General features: G+C 39.2%; 1 protein-coding gene across 6 annotated transcripts; it reads right to left on the bottom strand.

The window, feature by feature from the left end:
* Positions 1-430: 430 nt before the first annotated feature.
* Positions 431-27738, bottom strand: RCOR3 (REST corepressor 3). Of its 6 annotated transcripts, none has more exons than XM_037405361.1 (12): positions 27466-27738; positions 26852-26908; positions 20764-20841; positions 19160-19212; positions 17283-17444; positions 16799-16923; positions 15203-15299; positions 12308-12526; positions 10573-10650; positions 9743-9800; positions 4342-4583; positions 431-3912 (listed from the first exon to the last, which is right to left on the bottom strand). In XM_037405361.1, the coding sequence occupies exons 1-12, from the start codon at positions 27605-27607 to the stop codon at positions 3568-3570; spliced, it is 1656 nt and encodes a 551-aa protein (XP_037261258.1). In that variant the 5' UTR covers positions 27608-27738; the 3' UTR covers positions 431-3567. The 6 variants fall into 6 exon arrangements, with proteins under 6 accessions (XP_037261258.1, XP_037261259.1, XP_037261264.1 ...); XM_037405362.1 differs by having other exon boundaries at positions 15221-15299; XM_037405367.1 differs by lacking the exon at positions 4342-4583 and having other exon boundaries at positions 15221-15299.
* Positions 27739-27777: the final 39 nt, after the last annotated feature.

The following is a 27777-nucleotide window of genomic DNA, read 5'->3' as shown; positions in this document are numbered from 1 at the left end:
GACAGCTGCTAACTCCTCTGCAGCTTCCTTTGCACTTTGAAATGCACCTCTAAGCAAACAATTTCAAGATATTTCTTTTGCCCTGGCTTTGCTTTCACCTGACAACCACATTTCTGCCTAGCATCAGCTGGTAACTTCAGTCTATTCTTTTCTTTCGCTAGCAAGAGGTACAACACAGTTCTAGCAACCTTCATCCTCAACTCTTCCCTGAACACTGCACTTCTCATCTACTCATAAACAAATTCCGACATACGTAAGCTACTGGTTTGTGTTCCGTTTTCTATGAACTGCAAAGTTTCCACAATAAACACTGTATGATATAAGAAAAATCCCAACAACATAAAGACAAAGAAAACCTAGGGACAGAGGTAACCTAATTCCTTTTTGCTCACAGTCAGCTGTAAGAAAATTAAACTGCTTTACTATGATGTGCAATGTTTAGTGATTGTTTTATTAATGCAGAAATACCTGCTTAACTTCATACCCATTCTGATTTAAAGTGCAACAATTAAATCTGATAGTTCTTGTACATCCATAATTTGCAAGTGTTGTTCCTAGAAGACATGTCATTCAGATTATGCCTTGCATTTGTAAAATCTGTCATTTTTTAGTACCGTTTTGCTTTATTAACTAAAATAAACTGTACAAAAAGCTGTAGAGTTACATTAGCTTTTGAACAATGTAGGATACACGTTCTCTGCCAAACTTTAGTGTGCCAAACATTTACATTTTTAAAGTGACAAAATTAAGCCAACCTTGAAGTCAGAGTTCATTACTACATTACAAAACAGGAGACTAGATATGGCAAAGAATTCCCCACTGAAATCAACACCATTGTATAATTTTATTTCTAATTCTTAAAAAAATATAAATGAATTTAGAAGAGAATCACAGTATAAGGGCCCCTAACATTAGACCATTACAAGGTACATAAAAATAGAAGACACAGATTTCTTTGAAACTTAATCCTTTGATTAAGCAGCAAGCATATCACTCTCCCAGGCAAACACTGCTTAAAACAAACCCTACCCCCCCAAAACAGGACGTGCAAAACTGTATGCACATATTCTGCAAAGCACACAATAAAGACATTTTGCTATGTACATACTTATTTAGTACTACAAATGCTAGGAGTCCCTACTGTGTGCTACAGTGTATGTAAATTAAGAAATACTACCTATCTCTGACCCTCCCTCCCCCCTTCAAATACAGCACCTTTGCCCAGTTATAGAATATTTAAACAAGATTTAAACGGAATTACAATGTACTCAACAGTTTTATAGCAGTTGGGGTGGCCAACTGTACCGCAACACCCAACATTCTGCATACTGAAGTCTATCGACAAGAGACAAGACAAAAATTAGCAAAGGTACAATACACACACCTGGGAGACTCAAGTGCTAAAAAAAAAAAAACAAAAACAAAAAGCAAAACAAAAAGAAAAAAGAAATCCTGAAGATGTATCTTATCATTGTTAACAATTAAATTGAGATACTTAGGATGTCAAAATGTACCGGATTGGTTTCATATTGGTTTTAAGATCTGGAGACCAGCCAGATTTGTGTGTAGCTGGTGAGGGGACACTTATGACTCCCAGAACACAAGTTTCAGTGACCACGAATTCCTCAGTGCTTGTTTTACAATGCTGCTTTTCTTAGATGAGAGGTCATCTGATACTCACATAGTGGCTAAGCATCTACTCCGATGCAAAAGAAAATTTGTAAAAGGATCTTTTGTACAAAACCTCAGCACACCAGCGAAGCTGTTCAGAAAGAACATCTCTCAAGTTTGATCTGAAAAGATTTTTAAATGAAGAACTAAACCATAAAAGCTGACACCTTAACTGCAATCCAGGCCACAACTATCAAACTTTAACACTAGATTTACAAATTAAATAGGACCTGATGCTATAAGAACTTCCCGTTGCACATAAAAAAGACCTTAGCCAGTTGCTAAACCGATCATTGAACCATCCAATTTATCTGTTAAAAGGCATAGGGAGAGCACATTCCATTTTCAAATAAAGTTCCATTTTAGTCAAGGGCAAATCTAGTTAATAACAGAATAGATTTAAAAGGATTTTCTAAACACAATTTCAACTATAAGCAAAAATAACTTTCTAAATAGTATGGCAGTCAACATGAATGTTACTACATAGTCAAGAATGAAATACTTTTCAATAGTTTGATTCAGATCACACTGTTTCAAAGAGTGCTACTCAAATTTGCAGTCTGGTTTACTTGGAGGGGTAGAGGCACTCTACTTTTTAATTTTCAAATAAAACTAAAAACAAATAAACAAACAAAACACCTCCAAAACACTGCTGGGCATAAATCAAGGTTTCAGACAAAAATGCAGTGAAAAGAAAATCTTTCAATCTCCTAAAATTTGGAAGCAATAATACCCAAATACAGATTTTACTTAGCCAATAAAACAAAACAAAACACCCCCACAATAGTCTTAACCCAGCTAATCAACTCTGCCTGAAATTGCAGAAGTCAGAGCTAACAATTTAACAGTAAGACTGGGCTGGCAGCAGGTAACTCCACTGCCACAATATTTGGCTGCCATCATCAGCCTCTATACTTCCCTCATGAATTCTTAGGCAAGATATCAACGATCTAACATACACAAACTGCAGACAGCCACTCTCAGAGGAATGAAATTCTACTGTACTTAAATTAGAAGGATTAGTGGAATAACAAATTAAATTAATGGTTCTTGCTATACGGTTCCTCTCTCCTGTCACCCCCCTGCGTGGTAAAAGTTTCTGCCTCTCTCTCCACCCCAGCCCACAAGAGATATTGCAGCAGGAAACTGTACTCCTGTTTTCCGTTTACTTCTATGAGTAGAACACGCGTGAGATTTAGTAAGTTTGGTACAACAGCTCACTTGAATCTTCAGAACATTCGTTCAGAGCAGTACACAATAAGACAGTACCTTTTTAGACAAAGAAAAAGTGTTCTGGGAAAAACATGAAGAGAAGAAACACCTACATTTTTACAAGTGCGTGAAATGCGCCTACTGTTATCTAAACAGGGCCAAAAATTCTGAACCTAAGGCCATTATTCTTTTGCACTAAAAGGTAAACAAAAATAAAATAATTCACACACACAAAAAACCCAACGCTACATTTAAGTCTCCTAGAACATTATCTATTCTTAGATTTGCCAGACTACTTCCTGTAGTTAGATGCTTGACTACAAAGAACTGTAATAAAATAAATAGAGTAAAAATCAGTTAAACAAAATCTTGGTGTGTTGAACATTTATTCATTTAAGAAGTTAGCTTCCTTCAACAGTTATTCACATAGAGGAGCGCTGTATTGTAGGCATTGTTCTGCTGTACAAGTCTTCGACATAAAAATATTTTTACACAGGTGGTCATTTGTGTGGTTCCGTTTCTAGTTATTAGCTTGCTCCTCTGTAAAACTGGTCTGATACTTGTGAAGGCTTGCTCTTTTCTCCCCTTCGTTATTTGGGAGGGGGAAAAAAAAAAAAGAAAAAAAAAAAGTACATTGATAAAATTTTTCAGATGTAGGAGTTAGCATAATTCTGCTTTATTTCTTCAGTGCAGAGTGGACTGAGATTCTGTCTGAATTCCAATAAGCGAGGGTGGCTGCTGGCCGCTGACCGTGGTTAACGCTGGCCTTGGGTTTAGACGAGGAGGCATGGAATTAGCTGGGCGGATGAGTGGCGGGGGAGGCTGATTTAGAGTCGGCCTTGGCTGAATAAATCGCGCCTGCTGTTGAAGCGGTGGAGGCTGACGATGGAGAGCAGGAGCAGCAGGAAGCGCTGGACGAAGTAACGGGGGTGGCTGATTTAAAGTTGCCATGGGAGCGGTAGGTGCCGGAGCAGATGCCTGTGCTGGAGGTGAAGGGCCTAAACACTGAGTGGCCGGAGTGCTTTGTGCCTGCACAAAGGACAAAGACAAGACCGCGTGAACAGCCATCCCAGCCAGAACGAGACGCAGTTGGGCTGCCACTGTCCACTACACAGGAAACAGCATTTAAAAAACAAAACCAAAAAACTGAGAAGTTACTGAAAAGAAATCACCAACCAAAATATTATAGACAGCAGAACTAAAAATATTTACGAAGCAAGAGTCTTCTTCTAGAACAAGAACTGTATTTTAACAATAAAACAGTAACGTGATTGTCACTATGAAAGGTGCAGTCCTGCTCCCAGCTGGTTAACGACATTGGCTGAAGTTCTATGCAAGCTCATCATCATTCTTTAGAATGCGGTTTGCCACTCCACACCAGTTAACCTTATATTATATCACTAAATAAAATGCTGTTCCTCAACCCATGCTTACTTATTTCTGGTACACAAAACACACCTCATCTTCTTCATCAGTGCTCTTTCCTGATGGCACATTAGAAGTATTTTTTGTGTCCTCCCCTAAAGCAGAAGCATCACCATTAGAAGCCAGGGTTCCTTGTTCCGCTTCCCATTCCTGCAATACCTCCTCTAAGTTAAACCGACGCCTGTAGTTTACAAAGAAGTTCTTCACTTGGCCAACAGTCTTGTTGCCAATTACATCTGCAATAGCTTGAAAATCTTTACCATATTTTCGGACACCTGGAAAGCAAAGTAAATAACATAGCTGTGAAGAATCAGTCAGACACAGCTACGTGTGATGTATTTATAGAGAGAACCTATGGGACCTGCAAACCAAGGACTGACTAATCAGGAGGACTTCTCAATTAGCAGAAGGCCTCAATTTCCATTAAAACAAAATAAATTTTAATTGCACAGCTATCAACATACAAATCACGAACTTTATTAAAAGGTCATTACCCGCTCTTCTTACAGATCCTGGCTTATTCACCAAGCCTCCCAACCTAAAACCACAGAGATCTTGCCTCTGACAAATAAAGTAAATCCTTCAGTGTACTTGCAGTAAGGACAGAAGCCCAAGAAAAGTTCAAGATGGTAGAGGGAGGGTGACCAAGCATGTGTGTATAGCTATTAACAGGATGTAACACTAGAAATGTCAAATGACAAACGCTGACAGCTTCTATAGGTTCCCTCCATGCCAGCTACAAGTCATAATATACTGCTCATTCCTGCACTTGTGACATGCTCTACCGAGGCTACAACTGGCAAGCATTGACCTGACAAAGTCTTTTTAAAGCTTTCATTCACCTTTTCAGCTCCGTAGAAGAACCCGTGGTTTTGGGACAACCATCTTAGGCAAAGTAAGTAAATATAAGCTATTGGTCTCTGTTTATAAGACAGCCCAGCACAAGCTCCAGAATCAAATCCTCCAGCAAGATGCATGACAGAAGATCTTTGTATCATTCTTTTCATTAATTTTCATATTAAAGTCAGTGGGTTGCTTTTGTTTACAAGCATTCCGCAAGAAGATCCCAACCTGCATTTTTTGAAGTTCCAAAACTACGTTTGCATGTAACACAAACAAAACCTCTTGTGTACAACATTCCATAGTTTTAAACCTAAAATTGGAATTATAACGTAAAGATTATTGATTTTTCTCTCAGTTGCATTTAGGGTATGTGTCTAGTTCCTCCTCTCTTCTGCTTAAGAAAAAAATCGTCAAACTCTCCAGCATCCTAGAACACAGCCTTTAACTGCACAAAGTATATTTTTAATCACAAGTGTCCAAAAGTTTGGAGACTAAAAGAAGTAAGAGTTTTATTCCAGACTGAGTAAACAGAAAACTCAGCTTCTGAAAGTGAAGCAAAGGATTCAGAAAGTGAGAGTTGTTTCAAATTTGAAAGCTACGTTCCTTTTCAACTTAATTGTGAATAGTACAACCTTCAGCTTTTTCTGCTCTTTTCTACTTTCTTCGACGATAGGCACTTCTGACGCAGTAATGTACACTCACTGCAATTTAAAAGAGGAGTTCAGCTCCAGGACAGTAAAAATTTCTGCAGCCGAAGCTGATGTTTTAACTGTCAAGAATCCAGCTACATTATTTAAGATCTTTTCTGGGGCACACAAAAGAATCCAACCATCCTGACTGCAAGAACCTTGGAAAGAAAACAAAGGGACCTAGCAGAGCCACGTGGGAGGGCATGTATCCAGGCAAAGCAAAGACAGGGATTTGGCTCTGCGCTTTATCAGTTGTACAAGGCATCAACTGTACTCCTTAAAAGCTGTGTCCACCCCTGGAGCACTCCTTCCAGTGTTCCAATATTCTTTGACTGCCCTACCATCACCACCCTTACGAATTTATAATTATCATTAAATGTCCACTGCAACATATCTAACATCCTGTACAATTAATCAAGGGAATGAAGTGCCCAGCAAAACAAAGCACATTTTTGTTCAAAACCTAATTCATACTTTCAGTGATTTCAGCCTTTTAGGTTACTATGCCGTCTATACTTCTTCCTTCCCCTTAATGTGCAAAATCACTGAGCCTGTTGGCTAACTTCCACTAAAGTTGTCAGACATAAGGTCTTAAAGCCTATTTCCAAGCAAACAGCTTGAAAACAGTGTATGCTGCCTTAACGGAGAGCCCAAGTATAAGAAATACCTAAAAGAAAATATAATTTCCTTAGTTTAGCTACATACAGCGCTACTGATTTTGGATTCTTTTCAGTGTTATTTAGTACTGCTCTAGCATGACCTCAGGACTTCTACACATTGATGCAGTAAAACCTTTTTAAGCTGCATCAGAAACTGAGGGAGTGCAATGCAACTTTATCAAAGTTCTAGGCATAAGGTGCTGGCATACCTGTAAGAGTTCATGCCAGCCCATCATCCTTTCAAACACATTACTTACATATCCTTATACAAATTATGGGCTAAACAATACCCAAATGATTTCTAAAGAGTTTAATCTGTTATTCACTAAGAATAATTTTATTAGCTTGCTGAAAGTGAAGCTCAAAAGAAGACAAATGCATGGCTTCACATGTATGAATGTCCTTCTCCTGGCTCGTTTGAAAGTAGCCTTGATCATGGGAACCCTTCCAGCTCTTCAAAACTTTGCCCAGTTGCAAAGGTGCGCTCCGAACATGGGCATGCTCACTAGTACAACGTGTGCTGGTACATCTTGAACATCTAACTCAGTGAAACTCATAAATCCAAGTTTGACGCTTCTGTGCTGCTTAACGTTGTGCAGCACAGCAAACACTGCGAGGTACACAAAACATTAGCCTGGGTCCAAAGCAACATAATACAGCACCACAATGAAGCAGAAATGGTTAACGGCAACTCTGGCTTATGAGAGCTGCAGTTTTCCTGTGATGGGACTACAGTGCTCTGCTGACTACCTTACGTAGAGAGTTAGATCCTGGTTGTCCCAACTGTTTTCCACTGCAATGCTATATAAGTCATGCATTGCTTTTCAATTCAAATTTTTGTTTTGAACAAGTCTTAAAACATTTTTGCAATTATAGTTCTCATATGGCTGAGATCTCAGTTTGAAAAAAAATGATCATTTCTATACACAAATAAAGTTTGTAACTTAAGAACACCTCAAGTGATGAACTGGCCCATAACATTCAATAACTACTCACACAAAGTTGAACAGTAACCTGGTAAATTATACTGCAAAAGATCGGCTCAGAGATCATAAGCCTGAGCCCAATAACCCCACTGCAGACAGCCACACTGCTTTTAAGGTTACAGACTCAGCTTTATTTTAAGGCTTTTTTTTTTTTCATTACCTCCTCTTTAGTTACTGCCAATCTCTTGAGATTAGCCCACAGATGACAAGGGTTTAGAAAAAAAAGTACCAAATTTATATTACTACAGATTATTTTTAGAATTTAAATAGTTGGACTTAATGTCTGAATTCAAGTGAACAAATCACAGAATTGCCACCTACCTGCTTAATGCTTATGATTTCTGTAAAATTATTAAAAGCACATGCCAAAATATTTAAATACATTTGATGAAGTAGCTCTATTTTAAATGTACAAACTAAATGTCCCCATGCTTACGTCAACTTCCAGGTTCAAGCCTAACACACATTATGCTAGCTTTTAGTACAGAAACAATGATGACTTCCCTCTAAAATCAGAGTCAGGGCAAAAGACAGCATGGCTCCTTGATGTATAAGTCTACCACCTCAAACAATTATTTCAAAGCAAGAGATCAGGGTCCTTAGCCTGAGGGATGGGAGATTAATACCTATAGCACTCTCACTCCAAGAGGGAGACTCTACTACCGGGCAATAGATAAGGGAGGGATACTACTACTACTTTGTTCCTGGCGTTAGGGGTCTCTCCCATCTCCATTTTATACAGTGGCAAAGGAAGAGGACTAAAAAGGAAACAATACATATAAGAAGCACATGTCAATTCAGTGAAAACAGGTTTATTCCAGAAGGCTTGATTTCTCATCCCACCCCCTTAAGTACTGAAGCTGATTGCCTTTATAAAACACAAAACATTCCCTAGAGAAGAGTCCAGAAGACTAGAACTCCTCTCCAAAGAGTCATTACCAATCCTCATTCTCTTTTGTCTGTGCTCCAGTTTTCTTATTTACCTTGTTGGTCACATAATGCCATAGCTTAACAAAAGCTAAATGCATTCTTATCACTTCCTAAACTGATGCTTAGCAAGAGCTCCAATAAGTAAACTATGAAAATGCAAGTTGGTTTGAATCCTTTCATGCTAAGGCAGGTAGAATGAACCTGGATTTTCACCACTTCTTCAGCAAGCATTCTACTTAACTGACTACCCTATTAAAGATATGCACCTCCTTCAGTCGCATTTGGGAACAAATAAAAAAAGTGAGCTTGTTAGCAATACTGACAGGATGAATTTAGGACAGAAAACAGTTTGGAGATGCAAATCCCAATTTGAGTCATGTAATGAGAGACGCATGACTTCAGACACACCATGCTCTTCAGAATTTCCATTCACACTTCAAAATAAACCTAACTTTAGGTTCAGTCATCTGGCTAATAACTACCAGGTATGGCACACCCCCAACAACTTTACACTGATATCCTGATCCAACTAAAGGTTTTATACTAAAATGCAGTCTTTCATTTTAAAGCTGAAAAATACAGAGAAATAAAGCAGATGTGTATAACTGAGCTGATTATATAGACTTAAAAAAAAAAAAAAAGATCCATAGAAGTCAGTCAACATACAGTGTCTTCAATACAGTGTTAGACTCTCCAGACATTTCCCTTGCATTTTCCTTGATTAGGCAGTCCATGTTAAAGCCAGACAAGAGTCAGTTTTCCTTCATATAAATAAAATCACTGCAAATTAGGTGTATCAATAGCCTATGAGAAAATGTTTCTTCTCTAGTAAGACACTTAGTCAAGTACTCAGCTTCAGACTCTTAAAAGGCCTCCACTGGATAGACATCTGCTCTTCTATTCCCTCATGAACAGAGAGAAGCAACTGTAAAGCAGTTCTGCTTTTCCCTACTTTAAGAATACAGAGAGATGTCTTAGGCGTTTTCTTCAAATTTTAATACTTCAACTACTACTTCAGTCTTACACTTCAGAGAAATTCATGCAAGGTGACTTAGAAGATGATTGAAGGGACTTTTTGGTATTATTACATTTGTTAAACTCAGCTTAGCTTTCCTATTTGAGTTTTAATATGGGTACCCGAAAGACGAGTCATGTTGCTTGAATGAATGCCCTAAATATTCTTACTAGTTTTGCTGTTTTCCCAGTGACTTTCTTGTAAGACCAGATAAAAGCTTAGCTTTTCATTAGAGGGAAATACAAACGTAACCCTGAGCACCGCTCCAAGTCCTTTGCACCAGATTTCAAGTTGCTACTACTATTAACATACCTTGTACTGCAAGAAGCTGCTCTTCTGTGGTCCAACGGGCATTGATTTTCTGATTAGACTATTAAAATTAGAAAAATGGCACAAAGATCATTAAAATGTTTAAATAGCTGCAAAATATCTGAGCATCTGAATGTGTTTTACTTGCACTACGTTTTGTAACATAGGTAAAAATCTCTTGCTTAGCCATAAATGTATGGTTTGAGATTGCTTTCATAAAGAGGAAGCGGCATTTAAGGATTTGGGCTTAGAACTACATCACAAGTTTTTCCCCTGTTTTATTGCAGTTCTTAATATCAGCTATATCATAACTTATGCACAAGCTAATGATCTTTATGCAGACAGAATCTGAGTTTATAGTTGTATTTATCTAAACTACTGGGATTTAAGTGTCTGGAGTGTTTTGCATTCATGTTATGTTTCATATTCAAGCCTTTAAAACAAGCAAAAAGTAATAAATCATTCACTTCAAATACCCAAATGTATATATAGTCATGTTTTCACACAGAACACAGACTTTACTGCTAGCAATCTACATTATCTATTTCTAATGAGAAGACAACCCTATATATCAGGGCTCAGCTTCAGCTCCCTATTATCATGAACAGGCATGACATTTCAGTTTTTTCTGCTTTTTTATTCAGACAGTTGCCATAAGAAAAGCCTACCACTAATTTCTTGTAAAGAAGCCAAACTCACCCCTGCATGTAATTCAATGGATCCCGTTTAAGCTGCTGCTGAAACGTGAACGCTATGCTGCAGCAAAACACGTTTTTGCAGCTTCCCACTAGTTAAGTGCAAGGCCACAAGTTCTAATATTTTTTCTGATTTACCTCAGGAGGTTTGAATTCTTCAATCCCGCCTTCCATTTTCTGTTTAAGTGCACTGTTTACTTGCTTAGCATTTTGAACCTTGGTCAAAAACAACAAAGTTAATCAGCTCCACAAAGAAAGTTGGTCACTTTACACATATATCTTCACTAGGATTGCCACAAGTGTACCTCCTAAGTTAGAAAGAGAAATATTATGGTTTAAGGCTTCACTAGTTTTAACTGTTTTAAAATAAATAAATAAAATACAGCACAGTTTACTACGGAGAGAAGAATATTTAAGCCAGCCTTTCAAAATAACATTTTGTCTGCAGGAATATTAAAAGCAGGACATTACAAGCAGGTTTTGATAACGATGCATATGTTCTTGAAGAAGAATGCAGAATATTCTAGACACAGAACTCGGTTCTTAGAAATCTAAGTGAGGTGTACTGTATACATTAACTTCTTCCTTCTCCAAAAACCACTTAAAAAAAGTAGTAAAGATTTATGAGATGTTTCCAGTTAGTTCCTTCTGACAGACTGCTTTTTATTGACCTTAGATCATCGTGACTTCCTTTAAAGGTGATTCTTGAAATGACTTGAAATATTTAAATAAAATGTCTTAGTCTATAAAAAGGAGAGAGCTTCCAAATCAAACATATACATATCTATTAACCATTTGAACCTGACAGTGATGCACATAAAGTAACATAGGTAAGAAAATAGTTTTGCATACTACGGTGCACAGCTATTACAAGTGTTCTTAAGTATGGACACAAAAGCAGACAACTCAGTGGGAGATTCCAAAGGCTGCATCTCTGAGATCACTGCAAGAAAAAAAGAGAAACACAACCTCAAGGCTGTAACTCACCTACACTTAGGCTAAAGAGTGAAACCCACCTATGCTATTTAGCCCCAGCCTCCTGCTGTGACAGAAAGAAGCATATCTCTCCTGTAAAAGAATACAAGGGAGCAAAACCCCCATGAAACCCTTTATTCACTCCATGATTTTGTAACATGGCAGCTCTTAGCAGCCTATAAGGAGACAGGAATTTCAGGAGATAAGCCTTAGACTCTGTAGCCCCATCGCTCCTAGAAAGCAAGCATGCACATACTGGTGTACCCCTACAGAAGCTGCATAAATTCTGTGTTTCAACTTTAAGTGCCAAAAGTTAACTTCTTCATGCAAAGTAAACAGGCAGTTGTCCTCTAAAGGTGAAAACTACAAAGTTTTTTCTAAATTTAGTAAGAAAGCACATCAACTCAAACAGAAAAATAACTAGTCCCATGATTTCCCCCGCCCCCCATACTTTCACGGTATATGGGGAAGGGCATCCAGGAAAACAGCTGCACTTTTAAGCATAACAAATGTAACTTCCTCTGCTACATTGGTCTTAGTCTCTCTTGTCACACATATACTTTTAACAAAGTTAAAAAAAATTATCATATTAACTGTTTTCTCGTGTACCCAATCTGTAACGTTGTTTCCATGCCATACTTACACCCCCCCCCCCGCCCTTTTTTTTTTTTAATGAAGTAATCTTGTTTCACGGTATCCCCAAGACCACCCAAGCATAACAAACAAAACCAAAGAACAGCTAGCCAACTAGTGTCCAGCATTTCTGTTGCTAACTGTGGAACAAAATTAGTAAGACTCACATTAAAGAAGTTTCAGAATCTTCATAGATAATCTTCAAAATCATTACAATCAGAACAATCTGAGATGAAAACAAAACAAGACCAATAACCCATGGTACCTGTCGCTTTAATGAGATTAGTTCCATATCCAGCTGTCTAAGAATTGTGTTGGCTGCATTGGGACTACAGGAAACAGCTATCACATCTTCCTGGGTCAGGTACATGCCTTTTGGTGGACGGCATTTGGAACGCTGAGAATGGTGGCGATGCTGCAAGCTCTGATACTCTCTTCTACCCAGACCTATTTTGCTGGTCTGAACAGGCTGCTCATTATTGCCCTTTAATTTACAAGAAATATATCATTAAAGAATAACAGTATCTTGTATACAACTTTATTAAAGAATCACATAGCACTGTAACGTCGTATTTCTGACAAAGAAAACCTAAGCTAACATCCTTCTCTGCATGTCGTATCTAAACTAAGTCTTGCAGATGAGCTGATGGAGCGCACCAGTCATTTGCTGGACAAGCCTGCATTTAGTCTTAGAAAGGTCAGTTTTCAAAACTTCTTTTTTGTTTAACATGGCTGAAAATACACTACATGTTATAGAAATCACAGTCTGAATACTGTGAAAAAGGGCAGAAAGACAGAACCTTGAATGTGCACAGAAGGCAAAAAATGTATCTATGTTACATACTTAAACCAAGCAATCAGTGAATTTACACATTTATCGTTGGTCAGATATGAAGAGTTCAGGTGAAGATCAAGGGAGAAGAATGAGCCAGTCGACCAGGACAGGCAAAAATGCAAGATGACACCCTGCTGCAAGCACTCTATGGAAAGTGACAATGCTGTTTGCTTTGCAAGGGGATTTGAGATTTGGAAGAGAGGATGTATGTACTTTCACAGTCATAAAAATCCATGTAATTTAGCAAATGTTAAGTCTTTGTTGTTTGTTTTTTGAAGTAGAAAGGGATAGCAGAGAAGTAATGAAGTCTTTGTAACTGCTGTTTTGATACGTTTGGACACCTAAAAATTTCAGCTGTGTCTTCCATGAGCATTGCTGCACAACAGCTAGTCTGTATGTACGTGACTCCCATAGAGCAACCAGGTAGGTTCCCTACAGACCAGGAGCAGAGAAGCAAAATTACTTTCCCTGCAAGGATATTCCAATTCAAAGCAATGCTTAGTACCAGAACAGAGATAGAATTTGGGCTTTTTGCTACTTCAGGCAGCTCCCTACTGCTCCTCCCTGCTGGCATCATGCAGGTTAAGAGGAGGTGGTCATCTAATCACAGCAGAGAAAAAAAATATTGCAGCAGCCATTATTATTATGTTCTGTAGCATTAATACAGATCAGCAAACAGCATTTTGCTCTACTATGCTTGACCTTCTGTCACATTCTCTTCCCAGCTAACGTAACATCTTAATCCAGTCCACAGACTTCACAGAGGCCATCTTATAAGCATTTAAGATATTTGCTCTTCCTTGGAAAGTTGATATAGAGCCTTACACCTCTGACATAAAAAAAAAATACTAAGGTGAAGTTTACCTCTGGCCCAATTACACCATTTGGTTTTTTTGGTTCTGCATTGCTCTTTCAGTATGAAATAGGAGTTGTCCAATCTGGATTTAAAGTGAAAATATTCTCTCAAGCTTTTGTCTTGCCAAGCTAAAGTGTTTGGCTTGTTTTAGTTTTATCTAGTAACAGAAAGTCTCCATTGCTCTGTGCATTCAAGTAGCCTACTCAGTTTATATTTTGCTTAGGAAGTGAAAGCACACAAATCCTACTAGAAATACTAGATCACAAAATTATCTTATGTAGATACGAACAGCTCATTAGAAACTGCAAAATTATTTGTCCTGTTTCTGAAGTCTATCAGCACACTACCTTCATTCTGGACTGTGTGTAGTGATTCAAACAATAACCAAGTAAATTGAACAAAACAGCCCTTATTTACAAGTGGCTTTAGGCAGCAACTCAAATCAACAGATTGCATGAACATTGTTACACAGCAGAATAAAGGTTCATTATTAGACCTTCTGCCATGTCAAGCTCCAAAAAAACATACCCTGGCATGTTAAAAAAAAAAAAATTAAAATCTCAAAGTCTTTCACAAAGTGGGGTAATGATAATTATCCTTTTTGGTTTTCCCCTGAGGTAGTTAGATTAAGCAATACATTGAAGGTCACTGCAATGCTGAGAATGGAATCTGAACCTATCAGTCTCTTACTCAATATCATTTTTGGTAGAACTGAAGTTTTACCAATAATTGTAGATATCACTTCATGGGAACATTGAAGTTTTGCACTACCTCTCCTCTCATATTCTCAAGAAACATTACCTATCCCATTTTAGAAAAATCACAAATGCATTAAGTTGATCAAGGAAACAGTCAAACATTTACACACTTAACCGTATTTTTCTAGTCCTGTTCATAAATAATATTTACCAAAAGAACCCCCCAAAAATGCAAAACCTGAATATACTCCAAACACAGCACTTATCTGTAAAGGTATTAGTAAGTGCTGATTAGAGAAGACAAAAATGTTTTTCTCTACATTAGTAGACAGTGTCTCAATAAAGCCATGTATTAGTTGAAATGCATAACCCAACTGTGGCTGTGAAAGAACAAAAAAAGTTATTCTTGGAAAAAACGTCATTTAATTTTAAATGCAAAGAAAACATTTTGATTCAGTAATTCACAACCTGTAAAACTGTAAACACATTCACAAACAGAGGCAAGGGGAATGTTGTTTTACCAGGTAGTGACAGCATACATCTCTTACAAAACTTGAGGATCTCTCAAGATATAATAAAAGTAGTGAGATGCATTATGCCCACAGAACGGCAAAAAAAATACAACAAAATTTTGTTTCAGTCAGAAGTTGTGAAGATCTTGATCACCTAAAAGCCTTGTGATTTCAGCCAGGCTGCAAGCTAAACCTCTTTACTACAAGTCATATTCTTCATAGTAACACATTCACGGAAAACAAACAAACTGACATTCACCATTAAGCAATCTGTTACCTCCTTTTTGGCTTCTTTTTTGGGATCATAATCACTATCATTTCCATCCATTGGATGAGCTTCTTCTACATCATCATCACTGAGGACAGATTATAAGCAGCTGGTCATTTTATCTATTTTTTTTTAACTCCAGATATAAATAAGTATCTGAGTAAGACAGCTTTATCTAAAATATCTCCTCTAAGTATATGGCATCTCAAAGTTATTTATATTTTTCAAAAGAGAGCTGTTAGAAACATATTTCCTTTATTAAATTTAATTATTATGATAAACAAGCAACCCTAAACTGTAGTTTCAAAATGACTTTAAGTAGTCCTGGTACTGCTGCCAAAAAATTTGGTGTCACCTTTCTTAAATTCAACTACCTGTGCCAGCATGAACGCTTACAAGGTCAACTATACCAAGGCCAGAAATAACCTTTCATCTGCCACGTTAGTTTTAATAGATCAATTTTCAAACCACTGCACCAGGTGGATGAATAAACCCTTGTTGAAGTCTGTGGGGAGCAAAAGGGGACAATATAAGATGGGAAAACACAGTACTGCTTTTTCACCAAAGTGCTCAAGATCTAGCAATTTGAGGGAAGTGAATGAAATCTGCTCAATTAAATCAAAGAGAAAAGGTTGAAAAACAAGTTAGCTTAGTCGAGTCCAATCCAGTCATTCACACAATATAATTTCTGAACAAAAGTATGTAAAAACCCACAAAAAATTTTCTAGTTATTAAAAAAGCACCCCAAAATGCTTGTTAGAAGCAAATTGATTCTCTTCTGTAATTTTCAGCTATAGGGTCACTAAGTAAGCAGACAAATTTTAGATTTCAGGTGTTCTTTTCAATAACATATAATTAAATATACCCTTTTGCTCTAGTTAGGCAGTTCTATGTAGATGTGTAATCACGCTTTCCAATATAAACATGATTATGTTACTTATATATTCAACGTATTAAAACACTTTTTAAAAGTGCAAATTAATACTCAAGTATACTCAGTGCAATATAATTTTAATTTCATAGTAACTAGGGGAAACGTCATTCCCTTTATCCAAGACAATTTAAAGCTATTTTAAGCTCTAATTCTTTTTTCCTGATAGTGGTTCTAAGTCTCCTAAGTAAGATTTCATAGAAAGTTTTGTTATAAAACAGTACTTGGGCATTCCAATTGCTACAGCTCTTTACAGTGGTTGAGCTTTCAATTTTAATTTCATTCTAGTCCAAAAAAATCCCAAACAACAAAAAACAAAGAAAACCCCCACACCCACAAAACACACTGCTCCCCACACAATCATATAGGGTTAGACTTTTCAGATAAAGCATTATTTCTAAACCACGTTCCCAGGCAAGTTTCTTTAAACCCTTGTTTTTACCATTACCTGCTAAAGCATTAAAGTGTGTTATGAATGGAGTGATATAGTTCTTAAAGCGCAGGTACCAAACCCCATGCTAAAAGCAGAGACCACCACCACCAATGTTCAAACCTAAAACCATGGTTAACGTTGACACATAACGGCTGGAAATTACTCTGACACCTCCACCTAGAAAGACTTCAGCCTATGGTTAGCTTAAGAATATAAAACTTACCTGTCACCTTGATTATTTCTATTAGCTAGCTTTCGAGCTTGCCGATCCATCAAACTTGTCCTAGAGCGAGTTTTTTTCCAAGAATAGTAATATTTTACAAGGCTTGCAATAGTCTTGTCTGGAAGCTAGAAGAATTCATTAACATATTAATACTTTTTAAAATTAAAATTCCACCCAGGATTATAATTCTGCTCTACTTACAACCACCTTTACCCAAATATTTTAAATGCATAGATGAGATGGAAAGGAGGGATGTATTTTGTATACATATTTTTTCAAAGGGCAATGTGGGAGGAGAGGCTTTTTTTATTAGAGTGAAAAAGCTATAGGTCCAAGAGACATGATGAAATTAAATAAATCTTACATTCAAAGTTGTTCCTGAAGCTCTTACACAAAAATCAACATGAAATTTTAGCCCCAACAGGAGCCTTTGTTCTTAGTAGATCTGAACTGTTTAATGCTTCTAATTTAAATATTACTTTACCATTTGCTGGATCCTGTGAAAGCTCTTTCCGTGGAAGCTAAATGCTTGTTCAAATAGGACTTTATCTTCAACTGTCCATTCATCAGGGAAAGGAGTGAAGTTAGGGAGATCCGCAAGGGACTTCTCAATATTGTGTTTATGCCAGAACAACATGCCGAGAGCCTTTGAAAAGAAATAGTTCCTTTTTGGATTTAGTCAACTTTCTAAAATGTTGAGACAAGTTAAATTAAAAACCAGAAATTAATTTATTTAAAATAAAAATTGACAATCTTCTCAAAATGTATTTACAGTTTTATTGGCTATGTACTATAGGTTACAAAATTCTCTTTGGAGACTATATGAAGAGTGGGCACATCTGTACTTTATTAAAGGTATGAAAGCTAGGCAATTTAAGGTTGGCATGGCAGCAGTCATTCTGAAGCAGCATGAACTAGGCTGATAGGCTCCAATCTGACCCGCTTTCTTCCTTTACAAGCATGTTTCACCTACACAGTTCCTTATAGGACTTCAGGCCTTTATACCAGCCCACTCAAAAAAGAAAATAAAAATACTTTTCAGCAGCCAGAGGAACATCCAAAATGCAAGTCTGAAAGTTCAAAGTGAAAGTGGTCTTTCTACAACTCTCCAATCCACAAATAACAGCACGGCCACTTCCATGTCATGTGCACCTAGTAAGGAATGGAAATTTAAATATACTTTCTTACATAATTTCATTTCTCGATATTCTTAAAAAAATTTATGCTGATTATAGACTTTCTGCCACAGAATCAATGACAGATTTGACGCCAAGTCTGGCACGGGAATTGGGAAACATATTCCACTCAGTTTCAACCACACAGTGCGGACATGATCACCAGTTGTTCATCAGCTCTCCAAACCCCTGCTTTCACATCTTCTAACAACGTGGACATGGCAAACCTCTTTTCTTGTTAAACTGGCAAGTGACAAGCACCTCTTGCAGACATAATTTCTATTAAATTGTGAACAGTCTACAGATATTTTGTACCAAAAGTTGTTTTGAAAATTTTGAGATCCCTCAGTTCCCTCTCTCCCCTAACAAAAGCCAAGCCATAAACAAACATGACTGAACTGCAGGTATTCTGGACATTCTGGACATAAAGTTGGTAGCCTCTTTTTCAGATAGCAGCTGACTAGCAAGTCCTTCCTATTATGAGCTTCCATCCTCCAAAATTTGATCATACAACTTGTTTCGACTTGTACACCAAGTATTTTTTTGCAATAGGTAACTTTTTATGTAAATTGGTTAATTTCCGAAGAAAAATGCAATAGAACTAAGTGCAGACCAGCGAAGCTTTATCCTGTACTTTTTATGGGATGGTGACTAAAGATTAAAAAAGTGAACTCATTACTCTTGAATATAAAATTCTTTTCTGTTTTCCTGCCTCTGCAAAAAACACTCAAAGTTGGTCTGCCTTTTTTTCTTTCTTTTTTTTTTTTTTTTTAAATATGCCAGAAACCTTTTCAGTGTGGACCCTATCACAATTAATGGTTCAAAATTGCACCATATTTGAATTCTAATATTAAACATCAAATTTGTAAGCTGCTTTCCTAAGAAATTCTTTAGCTAAATATACACACACAATTGCATGACATGCCCAGTGTATCAAGAAACATACCAAACCTTTCAAAAGTGCACATTACAAGCTGAGCATGTCATGAAAACAAAGAGCTCAATCTTTTGCAGAGAATCCAGACCACAACTGTATGCAGATCCATTTAACTGCAGTGTTTGCTGCCGTGCCTGAAGAGAAACAGCGTTAATTAATGGTAACCAAGGGAAAAAAAAAAAGAGTTGTGTTATACTTTTATATAAAAAAAAGTCCTTTAAATGAGCACTCTAATTTTATAGCACTTACCTGTTCCACATTGTATCCATGTTTTTCCTTTGCTATTGCTATATATTCATCCACTGTAACAAAGTAACATCAGAATTAATTCTTCAGTACTTTTAGTTCTGCTGTAAATTGACACAGATTTAGCCATCTAACATGGAAAAACAGTCTTCCCATGCTTTACCAGGTCCCCCAAAACATTAAATATATTCATAGCTTTATCAATAACAAGCCTACTGTCTTTAATCCAACATTTAATTTTATAAACTTTTGACACAAGCTAATTTTCAGTGAAAAAGATACTTACTTTCACATTTTTACTACAAAAAAGCCATAGAGGCTCATCATATAGTTATTTAAATCAGAGACTATCTGGTGATTGAAAGGCCATGTCTTCTTGGAACCCACTCCTAAGAATACAGACACACTGTGGAAAGTCTCTAGGCACCTGGGTTAATTTTAAATTGAACTACTTCTACTGTTCTTATTCCCAAACATGTTAAAAATTAATGTAAAGAGATCCTAGATCGATGATTATGCATATCCTTGATATTAATACAGTTTTCACTGACCAACAGTAATTTTAACCATGGCATGCAGAGAGTTTTCAACAGAGAATATGAAAATTCAATGATTAGGTCATCAAATTCACCAACAACATTTTAAAATAAGTTGACAATACTAGAGCCAGCTTTGAGTGGAACACTTTCCATAATTTTCTAATTGTTCTGCAGTTTTGATCTTCAGTGGTTATTTTTTTTAAAAGAAACAAACTCTTCCCATTCACCTTATATAGTTCACAATCAAGTTGCAACTAAATGTAGTTCAAAGGAAGCATGATTGAGAACAGGAAATAATTATATCCTTATTATTCAAATGGACTAGGGATGTCCTTGCCATGAACTGTTGCAGCAAAGAGTGAATTGTACTTTAAAGGAATGAAGAAAGTGTTTAAAAATCATAGCTGTAGAGTGTTTCTAACTGTCCTGCAGTAGTAAAAGGTATACTCCTTCAAACAGAGGGACACAAACCTCTAACTACTGGTATTGGGTAGAAATTGTCTTGAGAACCAGGTTCTCATGACTGCATACTCAAAGTTTACTCCCCTGTATTACATATGGGGAATTCTAGCGCAGCACGCAGGTTTAAACTAGATTAAACAGATAACTGATCACATTAGTCAGACGACTCCTGTATTTCAGGTCACTTCTGAAGGGAGAAAATGCTTAGTTATTGATAAGGAAACAGTAATAATTTCCACTTAATTTGGGCCTCAACACATCTTTTCTGAATTTATCCACTGCAACTTCTTCTCCTAGAAATTTAGAGCAGCAAGTTCTTCATGTTTAGATGTTTTATTCTTCTATTAATAACTAAAGGTTTCACAGACACCAATGATGCTACAACACAGGCAATGTGATTTGAAACAAAGACTTAACTATAAGAGAAGGTGATCTTGCCTTTCCCCAGCGTTCTCTAAATAATAATAAAAAAGTAATGAGAAGTTTTGTGTTTAATTTACTGATTTTCAGTTTCAGTGTGTGTAAAATAAAGAGCAAACAGGCACATCAGAAACAATTATTTAGTTATATTTAAGCATCCAAATTCTAAAGCAGGGAAGAACTTACACTTGGCATCTGGAATATTATGATACGGAGACCATACAAGCATCCCTCCATTATCTTTATCAGTGTATTTTGTGGCACCTGTAAGAAAACGAGTAAGTCTCAGTATTGATGAATATGATCTAGGCAACAGCTATTCACAGAACAACTCACACAGTACGTAGAATTCAACCACATTAAGAATACAGCCCTGCTACTAAGGGAATGGAAAAAAAATCATTAATTCCATATTATTCCCGTAAGACTTCAAATAGCTGAATTTGAATGCTACTCTTATGAGGTTCAGTCATAACTATGAAGGTGGTGAAACACTGTAACATGTTTCCCAGAGAAGCTGTGGATGCCCCATCCCTGGAAGCGCTCAAGGCCAGGCTGGACGGGGCTTTGAGCAACCTGGTCTAGTGGAGGTTGTCGCTGCCTGTGGTGGAGGGGTTGGAACTAAATGGTCTTCATATACCTTCCAACCCAAACCATTCTACGATTCTATAGTGAGACAGGATCCTGATTACCACAATTGGAGCACTAAAGCACATTGCTAAAGTTGACATGGGTACAAAATTTAAAGGTACTTGTGCTGGAACAGTTCTCCAGAAGTTATGTTTATCTATTAGTACTCTAACATTTATGGCTATTATAGTAGTATCAGGACCTACTGTCTTAAGTTAGGCTTCCACAAAACAGAGATAGAGGGTGGAACACAGTCACCATCCCTGATGCTTTCAACAAGGGACTGTACTAACAACTATGCCAGAAACAATTCTGTTCACCTCCCTCTCTAGTTCTGATTTTCATAGCCATGTAATTTTTGATATTCACAGCCAACCAAACTGTGTAGCTGTAGAAAGTAACTAGGTGTAAAAGTAATCTTTTTTTTTGTTTTGGTTCGTTCATTGGTACCTCACCTCCACCTCAATGTAGCAAGGGGAGCAGTCCAAGTTACCTAAGCTGTCTAAACTGTTCAGGACAGAGCAACACTGATGCAACTTTGTGCAAAGCACTAAAATCAGCCTTTGATTTTTAAAAACAATGTAAAAGGAAATTCTACAATACTGGAAAAACATTAACTGATAGTTACTTTTCATTAATATTTTACAAATGCATGCTACTACGTAAAGCTTCTTACAATCTATTTGTTTACAACAGTTTATTTTGCTAAGACATGGCTCAGCAATTGTAGCATTTATGCTCATGTCAGTATGAATTCCTTGAGGAATCACCCTCAGAGGAGCTTTTCTTGCATCCTTCTTGGAGGACAGAATTTTTTATTCAGTGGAACAAATAACTTTTCACTCCATTTTAAGCTTCCACACTTTATATTTAGGTTCTACATCTTGTTGAAGGAATCAAAGCAAAACAAATCAATGTTTGGAAAAAGAGAACAACTTGCTGCTTTCTAATTATGTACTATGTTTTGTTGCTCTTCCCTCTTTAGGTTGGTGGTTGGCAGTGTTTTGTATTTGCTATCATCTTTACAATCTTTAGATACATGACTGTGAACTTGAAAACCAATTAATTACAGAAACTAAAAACTCATCCCTCCTCCAAAATTTTATGTGTAAGACAGATAACCTAAAAGCACCAAGACCTCTGTAACAAGTCAAAAATGTACATACATGTTCATAAAGCACCAGTTTCAAGGCACAGGCAGTACTAAACTCTGAAATGGTTCTGGTATGTAAGAACAAATGCCTTAATATAACATTCTACTTTAGAACAAAAAAAGGATGTCTTTTTTAGTCATTAGGAATGCAATATTTCATGAAAAGTAATGCAACCATGTTACAGGCACAGCATTTCTCTCATCCACTCAGGTTTTTATCACAAGTAAATGACCACTACTCTGTACTCCGCTCTTTAATTAAGAGATGAGGTGAAAACAGCACCACTAGAGAATGCATCAGAATCCCAGGTTGTGAGCAAGGAATGTCTAAACTTGAGTATACCTCAGACAGACAGACACCTGCAGACCAGTGGATGTCACGGATATTATCAAGTATTGAGTATTCAAGTACTGAAGTGAAAAAACTTAGTCTGAGTCCTATCATTTGCACCATCATGTATGCAGTGACACTTCCCTACTGAGGGGCCACCCTCATGCTAACAAGCAGCTCTCACCAGAAGACCCTTTTTCAAAGCAGTGCTGCTTCCCCAGCAGGAATCAGACAACTGTTTCCCTTCAGGTGGCATCTTCACACTGCCAAAAGGCAGGCAAGGATGACAAAGGAAGGGTGGGATGCATACAAGTAGCTCAAAGGAAGACATCCTATCCTCAGCACAGGATGACCATAGCTACAGTACAGGGATCCCTCCATCTCCATATGCAGGACCATGATCTACCTTTATAATGGCTTCTTGTCCTTTGTGCCTCAAGTATTCACGTGAGCAGCACTCTTCCCCCAAAAAAGCTGTGTTGCACCTCAAGGGCAACATGATCTTTATCTGCAAGATCCACTCTCATTAAGGACAGTGGCTGGAAATACCAGGCAACGCATTAACTGAAGCATGTTAGAAGAGCAGAGTTGTAAGCCAGTAAGAAAACGACCATGAGCTACGTCTCAAATATAACAAGTCTCCCCCTGTCCAAACCCCACATTCAAGCCACTTGGGAAGAGGTTTCTGTGCTTCAGCTGCTGCACTGCTCTGCGAACACCACTTAGAAAACAGGGCTAGCTGAAGATGACCAACAGGCACTCTCCACTGCTTCCAGAACAGAGAAACTGTAGCAGCAAACTGACACTTCCTAAATTTCATCTTAGCATTAGAAGTTAGGTACATGTGGGTGGTGCTGTTCTGTACACAACTGCGAGTCCTGAGAATAAAATGAAAATCTGGAAGCATATACCACTTAATAAGGGCATTGTGGGGCAGCATGACAATTTAGAAGTATATTTGCTTCCAGCATATGAAGTACTACCATCATCTGCTTAACACTAAGCTTTGAGAGTAGGAACAGAAACATAGAGGCTAACAGGAAGAACAACTAAATGCCTAAAATAAAGGGCTGGAAATCTTAAAAATAAATAGGTAAAAATAAACAAAAAAAATAATCAGGGAATGTGAGGACAGATGGCATGGAATAGAAAATTTTATATACTTCACCACGCCATTTAATAATTTAAAGTGAAGAAAGCCTGTTTTCATATAGGAAGACTGGTGCGAGGAAAGTTATAAGAATACACACAGAAATAGATTCCATAAGACCTTTAAAGGTATAAAACATTCTTTCTGACAGCACTCCCCATCCCTGAGAAGAAAGTAATAAGTATTTCAGCATTAAGTAGGCAAAATTCATACTAAAACCTTTGGGAAGTCCAAATCCGAGTAGAATAAAACTTCTCTAGCAGTTATCTCATGTGAGGATGACAGAATATGGTGCATCTACAGGGATGGCATCCTCCACTACACATTCAAGAGAATACAAACAACACACAAACTAAGGATACCAGCTTTGTAATATCCTGCTACAACTATAGCTGGGTCAGAAAGCGCAAGCAGAAACAATTTCACCCAAGAATATAAAGTACTGTAGGAAAACTAGTAGGAAGTAACAAAAATCTGAAGTGCAGGAGATTTTTTAACTCTGTAAATCAGGTAAGGAAATTTAGGGTTTTTATTTTATTTTTTTTTTTTTTTTTTTGCGGTGAGAAAGTTTATCTGTCTAGTGACAATTAAAAATGTTATTTCCCTTACAGCTCTGTCTGAAGGTCTGCTTGTAAAAAGGGGGTGGTGGAGGACAGGGTAAGAACACGTTTAAACCAACTCCTAATTGTTGCTTTCAACCACAATCCACTTCTTCCAATAGACACCAACAAACAGTCATGTACTTTTCCTTTAAAAATTTCTTATTTTATACACAAACTCAGGTTAAAGAAAAACGTTCACTACCATCACAACTTTCATCATGAACGTTTTGCTCCTCAATGTATTCTTGCAGAGCACTGCCCATGAACATTTTTCAACATGGGCTAGATGAGGTCAAAGGACTGGTATTTATTCTACTCATTTTGGTATTCTATGTGTGTACCAGAGGGTTGACTTTGTATCTTGGACCTCCATCTAGTTTCATCTATCATTCATCCCCTTCTCCCACCTATTTGTTTTAAGGGGGTTAAAACCCCAGCACTCAAAGTACTGTTAAATAAACACACGTTCTAACATACCTGGTAAACCCTTCAAAAAAAAAAAATGCATTAAAAGAATTTCAAAAAGAAACAGCATTAAAGTTACTTAATTGGACACAGTGCCTATGTCCATACATGCAAACCTGTAAGTATGATGGAGTTACCGTTACATCATTCGCTAAAAAAAAAAAATAAAAAAAATATTCTAAGTTTAGCTATAAGAGCACAGCTTTTTGTCCAGCATTACTTTCACCTCTAAGAAATGATGCCTCAAGAGTCGTCAGACCAGCCCCCCCAACAAAAAAAAAAACCAAACCCAAAACCCAAAGATAAAAGCATGAGATCTTGCTAAGATCTGTTCAGAAAACCAATCTGCTAACATGGTAAGCATGTATTATACTTTTATGCTTTATGGATTTTTTTTTATTATTTTCTAAGACTTAGGTGTTAAAAAAAAAGTATCTTCTTGCCCTAGTAATCAAAATACACATACTAACAAGAACAATACTATACATTATGCCTCTTATACAAGACTTATTAAAGAAAGATTTCGATCATTAAGGAAATTGATGAAGGGGTAAGTATATACAAATCTGTTACTGGGGAAAGGAGCATCAGTTGAATTCCAAACCCTCAGGAACACTTAGGAGCTCTAAAAAGTCTGGTTACGAGAAAGTGTAAGATTAGTTCTGTAGTTACAAATGCAATGGTACTATTGCATATATAGTTCACAAAATTGAAATCACAGAGCCTCGGTTGTCCTACAAGGGGCAAAGAGTTTTTTTAATCAAAATAAAAGCAAACACTATGTGTTTTTCTAATTTAAGCGGCCTGTAGGAAAAACAAGCCCAGGCTGCACGTTAGAAATGATCATTTTTATTTATTTTTATGCAGGTAATGTGAAAATAAAGGGTGTAAATGGTTAGTCTTATTAACAAAGAGACTTAGACTACACGCTCCTTCCTAGGGGAAAGGCATTCCCTTATGCCAAGATCATGCATCCATTTAATCCCACCCTCCCCCTTTCTTTCCCCCGGCCTTTTCTTTGGCCTGTGGGGACTTGCGCCCATCAAGCGGGGCTCGCTCCAGCTTTAGGAGGCACTATGTGAGAAGCTCTGGCCCAATCCTCTTCCGGTAGGAAATCATCTGACACCAATGGAGCCTGTTTGGAGAACAGGAAAGTAGATAGGCTTCATCTGGCCACTACAGCAAAACTGACAAACGCTCCTACGGTCGCACTGCTCAGTGTAGCAATGCAAAAGAGCATTCTAGCAATTAACTTGCTAAAACCGGGTGCCGGGCTATGCAAGCCCACCCCGTATTCCCCGGGGCGGGGCTGGGGGGTGATGGTGGGGGTGAGAAGGGCGGTGGAGAGCAGCTCAGCCTGCAACAGCGGGGCTAGCGAGGCTACTACAGCACACAAAACCAGGGGCAGGAGTTTCCCACCAAGCGCATCTCCCACCCAGCGCCTCCAGCACGCAGCCAGGGCTGCTCTGCTTCCGGCAGGGCGCATCACTTCCCACCCCTGCCCCACAACACCCATCACCCCCCGACACAGATTTTTAAATCACCTTTTTAATAGACATGATATGCGGTACGGTTTAAGGAAAGAAAAAAAAAAAAACAAACCCCACAACAAAAACCAAACCACCCAACCAACCCTAAAAAGCATTCAAGCTTTTTCTGCCTCGTCGCCTCCCGCCGAATACACATAGCAGGGCTGATAATGAAGTGAGAATTTCCCGGCGCGGTGCCCCCCCGCCCGCAGGCGCCCGGAGCTGATGCTGCCCCTGCCAGCCTCCCGCCGCCGCCACCGGATCGCCGACACAAAGGCTCAAAAGCAAAATAAATCCAGCCCCGCGGCTGCCGCCGGGAGAGCGCCGTGCCGAGCCCCCCGGCCCCCAGCCCAGCCCTCCCGCCTCGGGAACGGTGGCGGCAAGATGTCAGGTTGCAGCCGAGAAGCGATTTACCGGGCTCGAAGTCAGGAATGCGCGCCTGGTATTCCGCTCCGACCCTCATTCCTACATCTGCAACGTAAAGGGGGGAGAGAAATTAACGGCTCGGGTGTCCCCGGGCGGGCGCCGTCCCAGGCTACCGCCGTGTGGCGGGCGGGCTGGCGGACGCGCCGCCCGGGAGCCCCCGCCGCCTCGCCGCGGCCGTGCGGAATAAGCCACCTCCCCCCCCCGCCACCCCGCCCGCCGCCGCCGCGGATTAAGCCCCGACGGCCGCCGGGGAGGGGGCCGGAGGCGGAAGGGGGAGTTTATTTCAGCGGAACAATGGGGACGGCGGCGGCGGCGGCTCCCGGGAGACACTCCCCATCGTTAAGCACCGCGGGGCCGCCCGGCAGCCGCGGGGCCGCGCCGCGCGCTCCCGCCCCCCCCTCCTCCCCCGCGCCCCACACACAGGGCGGCCCGGCCCGGCCCGCCGCAGTACGCGCGGCGGAGGAACGGCAGCGGCGGCGGCCCCGACACCGGCGCGGGGAAGCGGGAGGCGGCGCGGCTCGGCTCAGCGCCCCTCCCGCCGCCTCCGCCACCCCCCTCCCCCCGCTGGCGGGGCGGCCCGGGGCCGGCCCCAGAGCTCGCACCGTGCTCGTCACCACTGTCACCGCCGCCGCTCTCCGGCTCCGAGTAGTGCCCGTTGGAGGGGCTGCTGCTCTTGGTGCCGTTGGGGGCTGCCCGGCTCTTGCCCCCCAGGAGCTCCGCTCCCTTCTCCATCATGCCCGGCATGTCAGGGCTTGGGGGGGGAGCGGGGGAGAGCGGCGGCAGCGCGGGCTGCTGAGGGGGGGAAGTTAATACGGAGCCGCCATGTTGCCCCCTCCCCGCCCCCCCCTCGGGCCGCCGCGGCGCCGGCACCTCCTCCCCCCTCACACCGCCCCCCGCCTTCCCGCGCTCCCCCT

Source organism: Falco rusticolus, chromosome 12 (assembly GCF_015220075.1).
Source record: "Falco rusticolus isolate bFalRus1 chromosome 12, bFalRus1.pri, whole genome shotgun sequence".
In the NCBI taxonomy this organism is placed as follows: Eukaryota; Metazoa; Chordata; class Aves; order Falconiformes; family Falconidae; genus Falco; species Falco rusticolus.
Note: the sequence above shows the minus strand (reverse complement) of the source record. Positions and strands in the feature narration are given on the sequence as shown.

Bases quoted from the DNA above. Each gene is read 5' to 3' on its own strand.
- RCOR3 (XM_037405361.1), bottom strand. From the start codon at position 27,607: ATGCCGGGCATGATGGAGAAGGGAGCGGAGCTCCTGGGGGGCAAGAGC. The intron at 12,527-15,202 runs GTGAATGTCAGT...TGTAAATTAAAG, and splicing joins AGGTAACAGATTGCTTAATG to GGCAATAATGAGCAGCCTGT. The intron at 3,913-4,341 runs GTGTGTTTTGTG...TCCTTTGTGCAG, and splicing joins GCACTGATGAAGAAGATGAG to GCACAAAGCACTCCGGCCAC.